This window comes from Symsagittifera roscoffensis, chromosome 2 (assembly GCF_963678635.1).
Source record: "Symsagittifera roscoffensis chromosome 2, txSymRosc1.1, whole genome shotgun sequence".
Lineage (NCBI taxonomy): Eukaryota > Metazoa > Xenacoelomorpha > Acoela > Convolutidae > Symsagittifera > Symsagittifera roscoffensis.
In genome coordinates this window covers 64,854,004-64,870,768 of record NC_087063.1, presented here as the reverse complement: position 1 = coordinate 64,870,768, position 16,765 = coordinate 64,854,004, and the positions used below count along the sequence as shown (strand labels likewise).

Sequence of the window (16,765 nt, the reverse complement as noted above, 5' to 3'; positions counted from 1 at the left end):
CTGCGTAATTTTAAGATTGTCCGATCAAAACCTTATGTCGTAAAACAGTACAAAAGGGTGGAATCGTTGGGCGGTCAGAAAACCGCATGCCTGAGGTTTGGGGAGGGGTTAAAACCAACCCTCCTCTTGACCCCAGAAATCACCCTTGAATTTTAACACATCAGGGAATCTCGCTGAAGAAAAATACAGAGCATCCAACTTTGAAAAAACTCAATCAGAAATTTAGACAAGGCAAAGCGGAGCACTTGCGATACCACAAAATTAGCATTGTAAGCTAGCAGACAGAAAATGAATAGCGGGCAGAAAATAAAACAAAAGCCACTAAGTCGAAAAAAAAATATTAACATTTCGAAAAAAAAACAAAAATTTCAAAATTTTATCTGGAATGACATTCAATTTGACAAAAAACACGTCCACAAACACAATAACTGGTGTTCAAAAAGCATTCAGGCAAAACTTGAGCTAATTTCTTTTCAATTAATTTTTTTTTTTAATTCTGATAAAATTTACGCCCCTATCCCTCCGAAAACACACAAAAGCATGAACATTAATTTTTTTTAACCCTAGCCGAAACTATCTGAGTCCAAGCAAAGCTTTTAAGCAAAAAAAAAGAAATTACAAACGTATGAAGTACAAATTACAGTAACAAATCATTACTTTTTCAATAATAATAAAAATAACAAATAGCGCAGAAAAAATCCTAACCAAATCAACAAAGCCGACCAAACACTAGCAGACACACAACATGCCAACCATGTTTGAAGCGGAAAATTTCCCTTTAGAATAAAAAAAACAGGTTCTGGCCAGATTCGAACATAGGACCTTTACAATCTCAGTCGTGGTTTTTCTCAAAGTTCAATTTTAATTTGATTTAAGCCAAACTATCATATGATTCAACTATTTTGTAAAACAAGAAAATTCCCTGATCCAACAACTAAGCCGGCAAAACAGAGAGAGAAACTAAGTCCGAAAATTTCTTTGAAGCGGTATATTTTGTCTTAAAACCTGCCTGGAGTCGAACTCAAAAGCTTCGCCTTCCCAGGCGTACTCGTTACCTCTAGGCCAGGTTTGCCGGAGAAGCCAAGAAAAATGATTTTAGCATCAATATTAAGAGTAGTCATATGACTTCCTAGAAGTACAGTCAGAAGCAGCAGTAGACCGGTAGTTTAATTTAAACTTTCAAGAATTAAACACGACAGCTTAAATTTGTAAACAAGTTGTTAACCCGCAAAAAGTCTATATTCCGATTTGATAACACTTGCTAATCGCAAGCGTAACAAACGAAATACATCGCAGACTAGCGACTGAACAGAAACAGTGGAATTGATGTTAGCTTTGTTTTTATAACAACTCACTCACCTTGCCGTTGTGTTCAAGTTATGCAGTTGCAGCGGTGGCGATAAGAAATCATTGACAGCCTCGATCCAGTAGAAGTGGAAGTCATGCAGGTTGAGTGTGAACAGTCTGATGTCTATCATGTCCATTTGAGGCGATAGAATGAGAAAGGCTGTAGGCTGCAGACTCCCTCCCAGCTCCATCTCCCTGAAAACATAGTCAACAGACACTTGAAACAGAGTCAAACAACGCAAGTAAACAGAAAAAAATACTGACCTAGTTTTTGAAAAAACCTCACATCGGAATTTTCAAGAAAAAATGAAATGCCTCAAAACTCTTAATTTCGAGAACAAATTATGATCGAAAACTTTTGATAAATTTAACCAATTTGAGAAAACTGGATCAATAGGTAAAACTTTTATTTCGCTGGGAAATCTGATAATTAAGTTCCATTTTCAAAATTAGAAGTCGATCACGTTTTTTGTGACCTTTACAATTTGGCTGTTCGATAGTGGAGTTTGCCTTCCTTTCAACAATAAAAATGCACTGAACTCGAAAAAAATCACAAGTCAAACCGCGGAAAATCAAAAATGAGCGTGGACAAATTTTAAGACTTCTTCCTGGAAAAAAAATCAGCAAGACCTATTTAAGAGTCTTCACTACGTTCAATACTCTTAAAAATTAAATTCCACAATCGATTTTAGAAGTCGATCACGTTTTTCGTGACCTTCACACTTTCGCTGTTGGGCAGTGGAATTTGCCTTCCTTTTAACACAGGAAAAGGACCGAGCTTAAAAATAAATCAAAACCGAACCGCGAGGAGGTAAAGTTGAGCCTCAAAATTTTTAAGACTTCCAGGAAAAAAAAAACAACAAAAAAAGAAAACCCTCGCGACCATATTAAGTTCATCGACTCTTATTCAAACAACAAAAATGACGTCATTTAAGATTTCGATGCTGCAGGGATAACCAATTTTACATGAATCACAAAAGGAGTGCACGTATCGGGGCACAGTCCTATATGTTCCGACTGCATTAACACACATCTATAGAGTAAGGTTCGCTCAAAAAGATGAAGTTCGCTTTAAAGAGTGTTTTTAAAAACTATCTCCCCACAAGCTATGGAATTTCCATAGTGACATTTCACTAACTCATCTTAAGCCCAGTTATGCCTCAATTACTTTTATTCTTTTAAATGTAAACCGAATTTTAAAATTTTAACCTGAGGGTAATAATTTATCTAAGGCCAGTATTTAGGATTCAATTGAGTCACAAATTCAAGCTAATTGTGGTGATGACTCAATTTTGCGCTATGCAGTTTGATTGTACGTTAACGCAATTAAGTAGGTTTAATCCGCAATTTTACAAATCAAATGAAGACAAACTGTTTCATTCTGTCTATTTTCATTCAAAATAGGAACAAATGATTAGAAAAAATTCTTAGCGATTATCTCAACACAAACGCCACACTCTTGTAATTGATCGCCACTAATATACCAAGAAGAAAGAGGCAAAAATGGAGAAAAAAACACTTAAAACTGCAATTTTTTCAATAATATACAGTAAATACTCCATTGGCAGGATTTTATCCCATGTGCATTTATGCTTTGCCTCCCAATAAACGCAAGCATACCTAGAAGAAACTTTTCAATGATTTGTTACAGCTCAAGCAAAACGCTCAGCTCTCTTTTCTTTACCCCGGAGACCTGATTACGACTCATTCTTGCAATCAATTTTTACCAGTTAACGTGATTGCCAAGGTTTACGTACCAATTGCGTTTGACCAAGTCATCGTGTAGCAGATTGCTTTGGGCTAGATGAGACCAATAAAGACCAGCTGGATGAGGTTGCCTCATATTTCCGAAAAAAGCTATACCAATGGAAGGGCAATAAGACGCAACAACGAGATCCATTACCGTAGTGGAACCACTCCAAAGAATCCTTAGCTGACCTAATAAGTGCAAAAAACGCTGTATAATGATAGCATCTTGGTGTCACTGTCCAATTTAACGTTGTCCAATTTAACGTTTCTGGACCAAGTCAAACTCGATGCAGCCAACTAAACGTTCTATATTTTCAAAGCCGCCAGAGAAACAGCAACCCCAGTCGTAAGAAAAACCGATAATTGCATGAACGAGAAACAAACATTGTTCAAATATTCGACAAATTTTTGATGTTCTCTAGCTCAGTTGAGCCACTCTTAAATATCACCTTTAGAAAATTTGAGGAATTGTCTACATTTCAATTGATATTCCAAAAAAAGCACTTTTTCAGGTTACCGGCGTCCAAAAGGTCTGAGATCTTGAGCGGTTATAGAAGCCAATATAAAATTATTTTGTCTCTTTCCCTCACACAGACCCTAACGCCTTGGCCTGAAACTGGGGGGTATAACCCCACAATTTGATAACAACTAGTCAAACCTTTAGTAATCTTTGACATTTATTTAAAATTTGATTTCTCGGTCAGTTGATCTTTGAAAGTTTTGATTTTAAAACACTTGCATTATTCACTAAGTATATCGACTTCACGTGACATGACTTTTGCTCATTCAAAAAAAACAGATGTAACGCGTTGCATTTGCAAATTAGTCAGATTTATTTTTACTCCTTGATGCTTTGATAACGTTATTATTTCTAACGAGGTATCTTACATGGCTTCGAAATTTTATTCACATGCGGCAGATACTTCATGGTCTAAGATAAATGTTCTTTGGTAATCATTCGGAGTCGTTCTACAGAACTCCTCAAATACAGAGGGTGCGTTTTCTTTATGACCAACGTAGGCTACACTGGAATAAGTTAAGACGGGAAGTAGGTTAAAGTGGAGCAGTGTAATAGGCAAAGTGTTCGAAAGTCCAAAGGCGAATATAAAAATTGAGCGAGAGCAATCTTTCAGATTTTCACCGGAAAAAACAACGAGACTAAAATAGTTAGAAGTCACTTAGTTCAATAGCAACTTAAAAAAATTAAAACGAAAAAATTAAATTCAAAGCGAACTTATTGTAACAAGTTTTTTTAAACCCATCTGATCAATCTAAAGGAAAATTCAATGGGTTCATTGAATCATGGAAAAGTCATAGCACAAACGGCACATTCCACTCTAGTTAGAAAGAAAGCAAAAACTTAAGAGCATGCTCTAAAAAGAGTTAGAGAAGATAAAAAGAATCGCTAGTTAAAAAATACTTTAAACAAAAGAAATTATAACAAAGCACATCTTACACATAGCGGAACTTCCCGAACCAGCCCAAAAAGCAATCAATGTTGGAAAAGCATCAAAGGAAGCAAAGAAAAAGAAAAAACACTGACTTTTTTTTTAATTCTCTCTAAAATAAAAGGATATAAAATGAGCTTAAACTCTTTATATTTAAAAAACAATTTATGCTTTTTGATAAAAAAAGAACCATTTTTCAGCAAACTGAATAAACAGGTAAGTATATGTCTCCAGCGATAAAAGTAAAATATAAAATCCACTTTCGAAACTAGAAATCGACCACATTTTCGGCCAGCTTTACAATTTGTTCTTCGAAAGTGAAATTTGTCTTTCTTTAAGCAAAGGAGATGAAATGAAAGTATCAAAAACCAAACCGCTAAAATCACATTCGAGCATAAGCGAATTGTATGACTTTTTCCAAAAAAAAAATCTCAACGACCTATTTAAGTGTAATCACCACCCACTACATTTATTAACACTTAAGAACAAAAATTAGCCTTGAGAGAATATCAGCCTCCAAAAATAGCAATCACTTCTGATACTACAAAACTCAAATTTTTTAACCCCGCCAAAGAGTCACTTTTCTCGCCATGGCGTTTTTTGTTTCGTTAACATTTTCCCGCATATATTTTGTTCAATATCGAGAAGCAATAAAATTAACTTGAATAAACCGCGTAGTAAGATATGCTGCGCATTATAGCGGCGAAATTGCGTCTCGCAAACACCTCCAGAGTTGGACTCTACCAAAAGTTTTTTTCTGAGAAAAATTAGGGTGGTATCCACTTATGCAGGAAAGCTTCTCACATTCCAGTTCTACAAAGGAGCTTCAAAAAACGGTCAGCAAAACCAAAACTGACGTTCATGAGTGTAATAACTCTTAAGAGCAAAAACTTAGGGCGTAACCGCTTGTGCAGGGGATCATCATATTGTTGTGCTTTTGATTGAACCAAAATTCCTGCCACACAATAATTCGAGGGCTGTAGAACGTGGGGTAAGGTAGAAAAAGACTAGAAAATTATGCGGGAGTAAGCGGGTTTCTTATTGGAACCACTTTTCGGAAGTCTGTACGGTAGTTTTTGAAACAGAGGCGAAGCGGGGCTTCGCATCACTTGCGATACAGTGCAATCATAAAAAACGCAAGTCAAAAAAATTGAAAAATGTTGAAAAAACTAAGTGAACCACAATTTTCGTCTCGGTGAAGAACACCTAGAGCCCAGCTAAAGCTGAAGGGATGTAATTGACATTTTTGGAATTTGTTATACCGACGCGGGACGAAATGCGTTATTACACACCCAGTGGTTAAATTTGAATTTCCATGAAATTGAGCATGTCAGCTGAATAGCAGCATCATAAGCAGTTAGTAAACCCGAAAAAGAGTATACATTCCATTCCGATTTGATAACGCTTGCTAATCGCAAACGTAAGAAACACTAATAATTTTGAGAAAACGAAAAACAAATCCCATGCGTTTTCACAATACCAAGTTTTATGGAAAAACTGTTTGAAAAGCGTGCCAGATAATATAACACAGAAGCAAAGCTCCGCTTCGCAAACACTAGCAAGAACACGACAAAAAGCAGCTCTAAAAAGTGCAATAAAAACGTAGATATCAGCCTCGAACAAGTAAAAACTCAGCTACATATCGGACTAGATCTGCGATCTGGAGCTAATGAGCCTCGCGCACTAACCATTCAGCAACTAACGCTTAATAAATCACAAAAACTAGCCATAACTAAAGCAGAGAGCAGATGCTATGAAATTTCCATTGCTACAGATCGTGATTAAGCCACCAAAGAAGTGAAAACTTTTTTTATTTACGAGTTAGGTTAGAGAAAAAAGAGGGTTCGAACTAAAAAAACACGCTGATCCCTAGTGTAATTTTCATTTGAAAAAAAAACGGAAAACAGCCGACAGAAATTAGGACAAGAACCACAAATCTGAAAAAAAAACAATCAATATCATTACTACCTCAAATGAACGAAGTATGTCAGCAGAAATTTGTAAGAAAAGTTGTTTAGTGAAAAAGTGTATTTCCCAATTACAAGTCACTTGCTCTCGCAACGAAAACAAAAACGTATAAGGGCAATACAATATGAAACAAGCATCTGAAAAAAATTTACCAGGCAGGAACAAAGCCGAAAACGCCGTAACATAAAATTAATTGATAATTTCTAAGTCAAAACGCCCTCAAAACACACACAAACTTTTTCGCTCATCAAACGACGCAATATGAGGCCACTAAGCTGATTTAACTCATGCCGAACTCAATTGAGTCGGGAAAAAGGAAATACAAAACAAAAAATGAAATTTTAACAAATTGAGTTGATGAAATCACAACCAACATCAAAAGCAAATTTCGAAAAAAAGTTCGTAGTAATACACTACGCTCGCAAGCGTAAACAGGATAGATATTTAAGATACTAAGAAGCACAAAAAATGTAAGTTGCAGTGAATTTTTTGCTAACAGGGCCTCAATTTCTTGCTGACCAGGAAATGACTCCAGTGAACGGTGATTTAAGGGGAAAAAGTCAAGTTCCCGATTCAAATAAAGTGCTATCACAAGTGTAAGAAGCGTTCGCTTGAAAAACTAACGCATAAGCTCCGCACAAAACTTGTACGACGGGCGACGGAAAAAATGGACTGATTTTACAATAAGCTCGCTGGTGTTAAAATCGGTGGATAAAGGATTTATTAAGAAATAAAGCAAAACTTGATGGCGATGAACAAAAACCGAGAACAAAAGAGGCAAATTCAAAACAGAGTAGTGACAACTTTGCATTGAACACGTAAAAAAAGTTCGATTTTTAACCTTGTGGGTGAGCTATGAATACGCCCAGCGGCTGAGTAGGATGAAGAAGAATAGGGCAGCAGTCTATTCTGATCAGTAGAATCTATAGCCTCATTAGACGACTCAACCACATTCTCTCTGCTGTGTCCCCCCTCCCCCTCATCATTGTCCCCACTGTTGTCATCTCCCTCGCCACTGGAGTCGAGGTCGTCGTCGTGGACCACTTCGTCCTCGTCCGACTCCTCCTCGTCCTCTTCTTCCTCTTCGCTTGACTCGTCTATGTTTACTCCATCGTGTGGGCTGATGAGCTGAAGGAAAAACTAATTATTTTCTTAATAACCGTTACATGAATTTATGAGTTTTTTTAGTTGACATTTCGATCGAGTTTTGAGTACCTGATAAACCCTACTAGCAAACACGTCTTTATTTATCAATCGGCTCGCAGAAAGCAATAAACCTTTGCAATATTTCAAACGATTTTTAGCTTCAACCAGGGTACAAGTATGATATTTGGGTCCTAGGAAAAAGCAAGTACGAAAGATGGGTCTCGAAAATTTCAAAAAAAGTAAAAGAATACGAACCAAGTTTTCGAAGTTTTTAAGACCTAAAAAACTCAGTGATCCATCTAAAACTAAGGGACCCAAATATGAAACTTGTACCTAAACCGGTTCGATAAATTTTTCTAAGCAAGCTAATGAAGCGATGAAACATTTAATTTTAAAGCTATTTCACACCGTGAATTGAATCGAAAAAGTCGCGCATTTCTCAGCAAGCCATTGGAACTATTTTACTTTTGAATTCGAGCCATTCAAGCTATGATTTAAAAATTTAACATTATTCTATATGGCGAATCGATGTGCAAAATTTCATTAAACAATTTGCGTTGCCTTCTAAAGATAGACCCTGAGAGCACTTCCTTATCAGATTGGAAATTTCAAACTTAATGCAGTTTTTTGAACCCGTTTTGTGAAAAGTTCAATTCTTGACAAATATTTTAAACCGTCAAAAGATGAACGGTTTTGAGCAGCCATATTTGAACGTTTGCAACATCTGATAGAAACCTGACAGCAACCCACAATAGGGTTTGGGAATGTGAAGATTTATTAATAATTTGCCATCTACAATTTTTGTATCAACTTTTGATTAGTTTTTGAAGTCTAAGTTTAATGAAAGAATCACAAAAATTATCACATCTCGTAAGCTTAGGGTCTTTGGTTATTCATATTCCGAGGACATTTTTACAACCCGTACAAGAATCTGACAGCGCCCCACCATAGGATTGCTAATTTAAAATTTTATGAGGTTTTGAAATCTAGTTTTTTGAAAATTTATGAAATTTATTAAAATGACAAATCTCGTTAATTAAATGGATTTGTTTATTCCTATTTGAAGGCCAATTTCGCAACCTCTGTTAAGAACCTGGCAGCACCTCGCCATAGGCTCGCTAACTTGAAGTTTTTCAATTTAATTTTTTGTAAATTTTTCAAATCAAAACAAAAGCCTTATCTCGGAAGCAAAGAAGATTTGAGCAGACACATTTGGAGGTCAAGGTCAGATTTGCAACCATTAAAAATACCCTGACAGCGCCTTGCTAATTCAAAACTTGTGTGGAATTTTTTGAAAGTTTTTTAAAGCTGAAATGATTCGAGCAGTCAGATCTCGGAAGCTGAGACTATTCGAGCAGTCGTATTTGGAGGCCAATTTTACAACCCTTGGGAGAACCCTGACAACATCCCACCAGAGAATTATTGGTTTCAAAACTTGCGAAGATTTTTAAATCTAAATTTGTAAAAAGATATGACAATAGAACTCTTTGACTTTCAAGAATTTTTTTACGATTGGCACTTTATATTTAAACTCATCCCATTTCGAGATACCTGGATCAGTAAAAAATTTTTATTCAGAAAATTGAAACCCATTCAAACAAAAAGAAAGGTTTCACTTTTTTCGTGACCTTCACCTTCTTGCTGTGCAAATGAGAAGTTTGCTTCATTTTTACCAAAATAAATAAACTGAACATAAATCGAAGTCAAAAGTTCAGCAGCCTAAAACCAAAAACCGAATTTGTACACGAACAGACTTGAACAGAATTTTAAGACTTTTCGTGAAAAAAAAATCTGAAAAACTATCATTTCCTATTTTAGTTTTACATAATAGTTTCGTTTTTTAGATTCATTTAAGATCAAAATTTAATCGAACAACAAAAACTCTGGTGAAAAAATTAGAAATTTCTCAACTTAGTTATTCAATTTTATTCAAGGCGTGAACAATGCCAATTCCAAAATTCCTTTTTACGGTGAAAAAAATTAACACAGCCAAAAATTATGATTCAAAAATTCCGAACTTTTTCCAGCTGCCGATTTCAGAAAAAAATATCACGTTCATTTCGAATCTCTTTCAAACTGTTTATGATCGATTCTTATCTGAAAAATTATCCCATTTAAAGCAAACTGGATCAATATGTACTTTTTAATTCGAAACATTGAAGCCTATTTTCAAAACTAGAAGTCATTCACATTTTTCAAGACTTTTTCACTTTCGCTGCTTGATAAATGAATTGACTCATTTTAAAAAAGGAAAAGAATTGAACTTAATAGAAGTTCAGAGTCAAACCACGAAAAATTAAATTGAAGCTCAAACAATTTCCTGAAAAAAAAATCATCAAGACTTTTTTACTTTTAAAAAGACAAAAAGCAGTTTCACTTTCTTTTGGATTACATGGCCAATTGAGAAATTTTCACTATTCGGTGACTTTTTTTAAAAAGTTGTAAAATCAACAAAGTCAACAAAAGGGATGAGATGCATGCTGACAACTGTCAAAGATCTTGGTAATTTGACACCAATAGCTTGCACTATGATTAAGCAGAAGTATTTATCGTGATTAAACAGACGTTAGCATAGCAGACGTGCAAATTATCTTTAAAATTGTTGTCTTTAGCAAAAACTTTGAAGAATATTTTGGTCTTTTAGCGTGTCAACTTAGGTACTTCTCTAAGGTGGAATCCCTGATAGACAAAGGACCGAATAGGCAAAAATAAAAATCAGCCAATCAGATTTCAGTATTCAAACATTTGGAAAGAAAGCATGAAAATCTCAAAAGAAAGTAAACATTTCCAAGGACTTGATATTATTATTGGCCGAACATAAAACGGCAGAAAAATGTTTAAAAAAAACTTTCAAATTGTCACTGACCGCCGGCGAACTGGAACAACGGTAATATTTCTCAAGTGCATTGTTATAAAAAAAGCAAATATTGCTTCATTTAATTCCTTTTAATTGAACGGAAATTGGTTCATTTTAACAATTGACTTTCGACTGTTTTTGTTTTGGTCCTTCGCCCATGCGAATAGCCCCCTTCTTAAACATATGTCTCGTGAAACGGCAGTTCATGTTGCTGGATCTCGAAATGGACCTGGACATATATTTACATAGAGGCGAAGCTGAGCTTCGCAATAAATAGCAAGAAAACGACAAGAAATGAGCTCTATAAAGTGAAAAGAAAAGGTAAAAATAAGCCACGAAAATCAACTTCTGCAGCGGCGGATTCAATCTTACTGCCAAGAGATTAAGAGTCCTCTGTCCTCGCATCTGATCCACTGGCCCTTGCCAATTTACTAACGCTAGCCACAAATAAAGCAGCTACATACGCTTACAAATTGCCAAGGTGATGCAACAAAAGTGGCACCGAATACAAATAGACTTTACTTTGCATACATAATAGACAGACACTTTGCATGTATTAATTTGGAATTTAAACTGAAGTGTTACCTAGCAGTATTTAGACATTCTCGTATTCAGACTCGTCAGTAAGCAGACAAATACTGTATTAGCCTACCAGAATCGAGACAAAGAAGAAATTAATAATTATTTACTTCGAAAATTTGCTCTCCCATCTCCAATCTGATTGGCTAATACAGTAATTGTCGGCTTACCGACGAGTCTGATACGCGGTTGACTAAATACAGACCGCACTCCAAACTGAAGGCATCCTTGCTAACTTTGCATGTAATAAAAATGAAAAAATGGAAAGCATCAAGCCAAATTACGCATTAAATTATTAACTTCAAAAAAGCTGAAGCTCGCAATAAGTAAATACAGCTTTTCGACATGCGGATGATAGTCAAAGCGAATACCGATTATCGTTACAACACTTGTCTGGGTGTAACACCACTAAGTAACACCACTATAATAGAAGTGAACTCTAGGTCAACTGAGACAAGCTGCAAGTTTGACCCACCTGAACGCGTCCACCTGTCTTCGGGTGATTTGTCGAAGTCAGAGTCTGGTCGATCTCTTCCATGTCACTTGCATTATTTCCACTCTCTGCGAATAGCTGTTTGCCGACTGATTGTGAACTGCATTTGGGGGTCTGAGCGTCCATGTACGGTGGCATCGAAGACTCTGACGGACGCAGTCCAAAAGGAAATGGGATGTCGTCCTCCTGAAAATAACAGCACATATATATCGGCTATGATAATATTGATTTCCGATGTTTGTGAACTTTTTTGATGTTTGTTCGTATATTTTCAGCTGGTTAAAACAGAAAACAAAAACATGAAATTTACATCAGCCGAGCATGATTCCATTAATTTTCACAAAAATGAAAGCTCATCGTGCGTTTTGCTTTCAAGAGATGCTTGGGGAAAAATACGAATAAAAAGACTTACGAATTCGGAGTTATCCAGAAAGTCAAAATCAGCGAACACATCCAACGATACCGTATCTCCATCTCGTCCAGAAGGCGTGCCCAGATCCATGCCTGTAATATTATGCATGTCATCTATTGAACCATGTCCTGTGGTTCCTGCAGCTGGAGTACTTTCGCCATTACCCATTCCCATTGAACTCGGCGGATGTGACTGAATCTGATTCTCGTACGCTGCGCTTCCGGCTCCAATGTTCGAGTTAGCCGAAACAACTGTCTGGAAATCTACATCAGTTGTTGAACTAAACACAACTGAGGGCGTCCTTGCCAACGTCGCGGGCGTTCGACCGAATGAACGAATGACGCCTGCCAGTTTATCGCGTACACGTTTCTGCGAGTTAAATGGTCGTCTCCAATTAGAGTTCTGAGATTCATTAATCGATGCATTTCCAACCGATACTTGACGACCAAGAACAACAGACGGACTCCTGCTTACTACTGTACTTTGAACAGCAGCCGTGTTGCTCAAGTCAGCATGTAGTTTATTGCCATTACTAGCAGCTTCCTGGCACAGTTGAACAGACGTCATGGACCTTAAATTTGGTTTCGGATTTCCATCAGCGTCAACACTGAACGAGTTATTTATCGCATCCGAACTTGACTTCCTCCTCGAAGGCGTCGCAAGCTGCGACGCGGATTCGGAATCTGCACTTTTGTTCGAATTAGCCGTGGAAGTCACTGGAACACTTTTCGTTAGTGACGCCAATGTTTGTGCAACACTAGCACAGCCTCCTATAGGAGGAACGGGGAAGTTATATGAAAAAGACAGAGTACGTCCCGGAATCTGTCGGCGATAAATGACCGCCTCTTCGATTGCAGATGTAATCTGCTCTACACGCCTCTGACTAGAACTCGGCGAGCAAAGTGTTGAGCTTCGGGTTACAATTAACTTCAGAGCTGTAAGCGCACTTTTCCACTCCGGATTATTTTGCAGCATAAACCTGTGCAGCAAAGTATGCACTGTCGTCGTGTTGAATCTCTCTTTCGGCAACTTCTGCAAGTCGATGATCTGGATGAAACTGCAAATCATATGGAGCAGACAATTCTGGTATGACGTTGGACCACGTTCCAGCAATTCGCTCAGATAGCTGATTAGTGAAACTAGTCTATGGTATACAGCCTCGCCTAGATACTGACACACAGCTCCAAGCCATGAGACACTGTCTTTAACATCGGTCTGGCGACTGTACATTCGCATAACAGTCGCCAAATTGTTCCAGGCGGCGGCTATAGCGTTGACTGTTCCAGTGGCTGCACTTGTGACTGAAATTGTATCTTCGTCTATGTGAGAAGTAGATGCAGAGACAGACAACACTGATGTCGAAGTTGTGGGTCGACTTGGAGCCGTGGCGTTGACGTTGTCTGACATTTTATTACACTCCTAAAATTTGGAATCCATGAGCAAAACATTCGAAAACTCTACATTTTCATTACAACATTTCATTACATGATATTAAATAGAAAAAAAGAAGTCTTTTTTTGAAAAATTAAGCTGACAAAAAGTACTTGGAAAAACTATATCTCATATGAGGCTCATAAACAGCCTTAGGGAATCAATGACTGAGCGGCAAATAAGGCAAGCTAAAAAAGTCAAAAATTTTACGACTCATTCCTGAAACAGGCTAAAGCATTTTTAAAAAACCGCCCGTGAAACTACGCAACTTATGTTGACTAAGACAATAAAACAGGAACCGAACCCGTTAAACCGACAAAAAACAACAAATAAATCTATTGAAAATCTAAGTAGGTAAATTTACTAACTACATAACAACTTTCAATTATAGTAAAAACAGTTTGAATCAAAAACAAAATTAACCTTAGCTTTGGATAGAAACTGCTTGAAAAGCGTACGAATTAATATGAATTGTGTTTGGTAAAAACGGAAAACCAGTCGACAAAAATTTGAAAATTACTTTCTACTTCAAACGAACAAACAGGTAGTTTTATTTGAACGTTCAAGAAATTGAGCATGACTGAGCAAAAGCGGAAAAAGTGAGAAAGAAACTGAGCAGCAGAATTTGTAAGAAAAGTTGTTAACGGGTAAAAAGTCTGGCTCCCGATTACAATTCACTTGTTCTCGCACGTAAAAAAAACTAATGCAATCTGTTTTACACTTCAGAAATAGCCACAAAATCAAAAAATGGTCTGAAAAAGCTGCGTGAAATAAAAATTTTAATCAAGAAAAACGTCCACGCGTACAGTGATGCTTTGAAGAGATAGTCGAGATTGATCCGTCACTTCATTTTACACCTGCGTTTCATTTTAAACCTACGTTTCATTTTAAACCTAGAATTGTCACTTGATGAATCTTACCGAGGCGATTGAGTCTGCGCACTCCAGATGCATTTCTGATGGCTCATCGTAGGACTCAAACAACATCGGCAGCAAAGACAGGATATTCACCACGAGGCCTAAAACAGATTATTGTAAGCAACTATTTCACTTGTTCACACTTCCAAAATATAACATTTCAGTTATGTAGGGCTTCAGTCAACGAACGCTCCAAATACTGAGTTTGAGAGAATGCACGGAAAAAAACTTTGAATTCTTTTCCTCAATTTTCCTTAAACTTCTTTACTGTAACTATGGCGGTCAAAACCTTGTCCTGATTCTGTACAGCAACTGGCTATAACTGCTCATAATTGAGACCCTCTTTAACAAAAAGGAGTCAATGCAAAAAGCCTCTCCCAGTTCGATTGCAAATTGTTCTTACAATATCCCGGGTTGACGTCCATAGAAGAAAAATGCTTTTCATACAAAATTTAAAAAGTGTTTTTATAAATTTTTGATAAACATTTTTGGTCTATTTACCTCTCTTTTGAAGTTTTCTGGTCATTAAAAAAATGATTAAAAATTTTCAATAAAAAATGCTTACCACAAATTTCAGAATGGAAAAAATGCTTATCATGCTATTTTCATACAATTTTGGGGATAAAAATACTGATGAAAAAGCTCATAATTTCATTCCAGAAAATGGAAAAAATGCTTGTTATAAAATTTCATTGTATGGAAAAAAGCGTATTTTGCTATTTTCATACACTTACTTTTGCTCTATGAAATTGTATGAAAGAGTATGATAAGCATTTTTTTCATATAAGAAAATTGTATGATAAGCATTTTTTGTCAACCCGGGAATTCAATAAAACAAGAAAAACCTTACAACAGCGGGAATCAAATCAACTATCTGCTGCTTCAGAGGTTAACATTAACTAAACAGTCCGCAATACCACTCTGTCACGGCGACCATATGCATTTTACTTTCGCACATACCAAATCTGACTGATCTTGTTGATTGTGTAATCTACAGTGATGTCCAACGTAACCATTTTTTTAACAATTGGTTTAACCAATTGGTATAACAAATTGGTTTGTTATACTGATTTAACCAATAATATTGGCTCATATATTATCTTTTCAGGAGTGTATTTAGAATCTAAGCAAGGCCAAGGAATCATTTTTTCCACGCCACTCCAAACCTTTACTCACGCATGCCCCATCAATCAATCATTAGCAATTTGGGCAACTTAATTGATAATGTCTGACTAAATTTGCGTGCCGAATACTTTCAAAACTTGCATCATTTTCACAAAAAATCTCAAAATCAAAAAATCTCAAAATCGCTTTATTTTATTACATTTAATTTTTTTCATGTTATTACCGCTCCATAGAGCTTGAAAAGCTATCGGAACATTCAAGGCTTCGCCCTGATACGAGCAGTCTTGTTTGTTTTATCACTGTTTAAAAGCAAAATTGGTTAAACCGATTTGGTTTTTAAAATTTTCATTGGCTAATGGTTAAAACATTGGTTTAACTTTGAACTGCAAATCACTGAATCTATACAATTGCTAGACCCTCCCGAGTGTGTGCAATCGTTAGTTACACTACTTCTTTTAATCGGCTGAATCGGATTTCTTTTAATCGGATGTCAATAAATTCTTGCATACAGATACATTTACGTCACACAAGAAATGGTGAAAAAATTATTGAATTTTGAGTTTTTCATTTTTCTATTACATGGTGTTTCTGTGATTTTGTCTTTTTAATTAAATATTTTTTGAACTACTTATTGATAACCAATTTAACTGTGTATTGCGTTCAACCATTCGGAATTCTTGCGTGAGAAATTTCCAAATATCACCACTTTTCTTACAGCTTGTTGATAGCTGATTAGCGAGTCATGGACCCAAGCGAAGTTTTCATAGGAGACAAAAGACGGAGAAAAAGAAATTTTCTGCAGGGTATTCTCATGAACTTATGGTCCTAGCCCTTGAAACCTGAATGAACTAATCAACTGTGTTGATATCGTATCACATTCCATGACAGTTCAAGATGGACTCAGAAAGGCATTGAAGTTTTAAAAAGACAAATCGACCAAAACCCTTTAGTTCGAGTAAAATGAAATTCGGAAACTACTTTTAAAAGACAGTACTGTTCCAAAAATGAGTTATTTTGAGTGCTTTTGAATTCAACTTCTTACACCAAAGACTAAAAAGTATCTTCTTACACTAAAGACTAAAAAAGGAAATAGACAAAAGCACTGACCTGTTTTGCGAAAAAAAACTTCACACTTCGAAACTTTCCAGAAAAAGACTTATGGCCTTAAAGCTCTATGATCTTCATGACCAATTAATGGTCGAATATTTTTTTGTCAGTAAACACAATTTGAGAACACTGGATCAGTCGGCAAAACTTTTAATTCGCTTGGAAATCTGATTACTAAATTCCACT

At 36.2% G+C, this 16,765-nt stretch overlaps 1 protein-coding gene across 1 annotated transcript in view; it reads right to left on the bottom strand.

Moving 5' to 3' along the window:
• Positions 1-16,765, bottom strand: part of LOC134840096 (protein furry-like) — a 70,743-nt gene that overhangs the window by 22,607 nt on the left and 31,371 nt on the right. The window contains exons 16-20 of the mRNA XM_063855787.1: positions 14,351-14,448; positions 12,000-13,418; positions 11,570-11,773; positions 7,354-7,640; positions 1,360-1,542 (exon numbers count right to left, since the gene is read on the bottom strand). Of these exons, the coding sequence (XP_063711857.1) occupies positions 1,360-1,542; positions 7,354-7,640; positions 11,570-11,773; positions 12,000-13,418; positions 14,351-14,448 (2,191 nt within the window). The remainder of the gene's footprint in view (positions 1-1,359; positions 1,543-7,353; positions 7,641-11,569; positions 11,774-11,999; positions 13,419-14,350; positions 14,449-16,765) is intronic.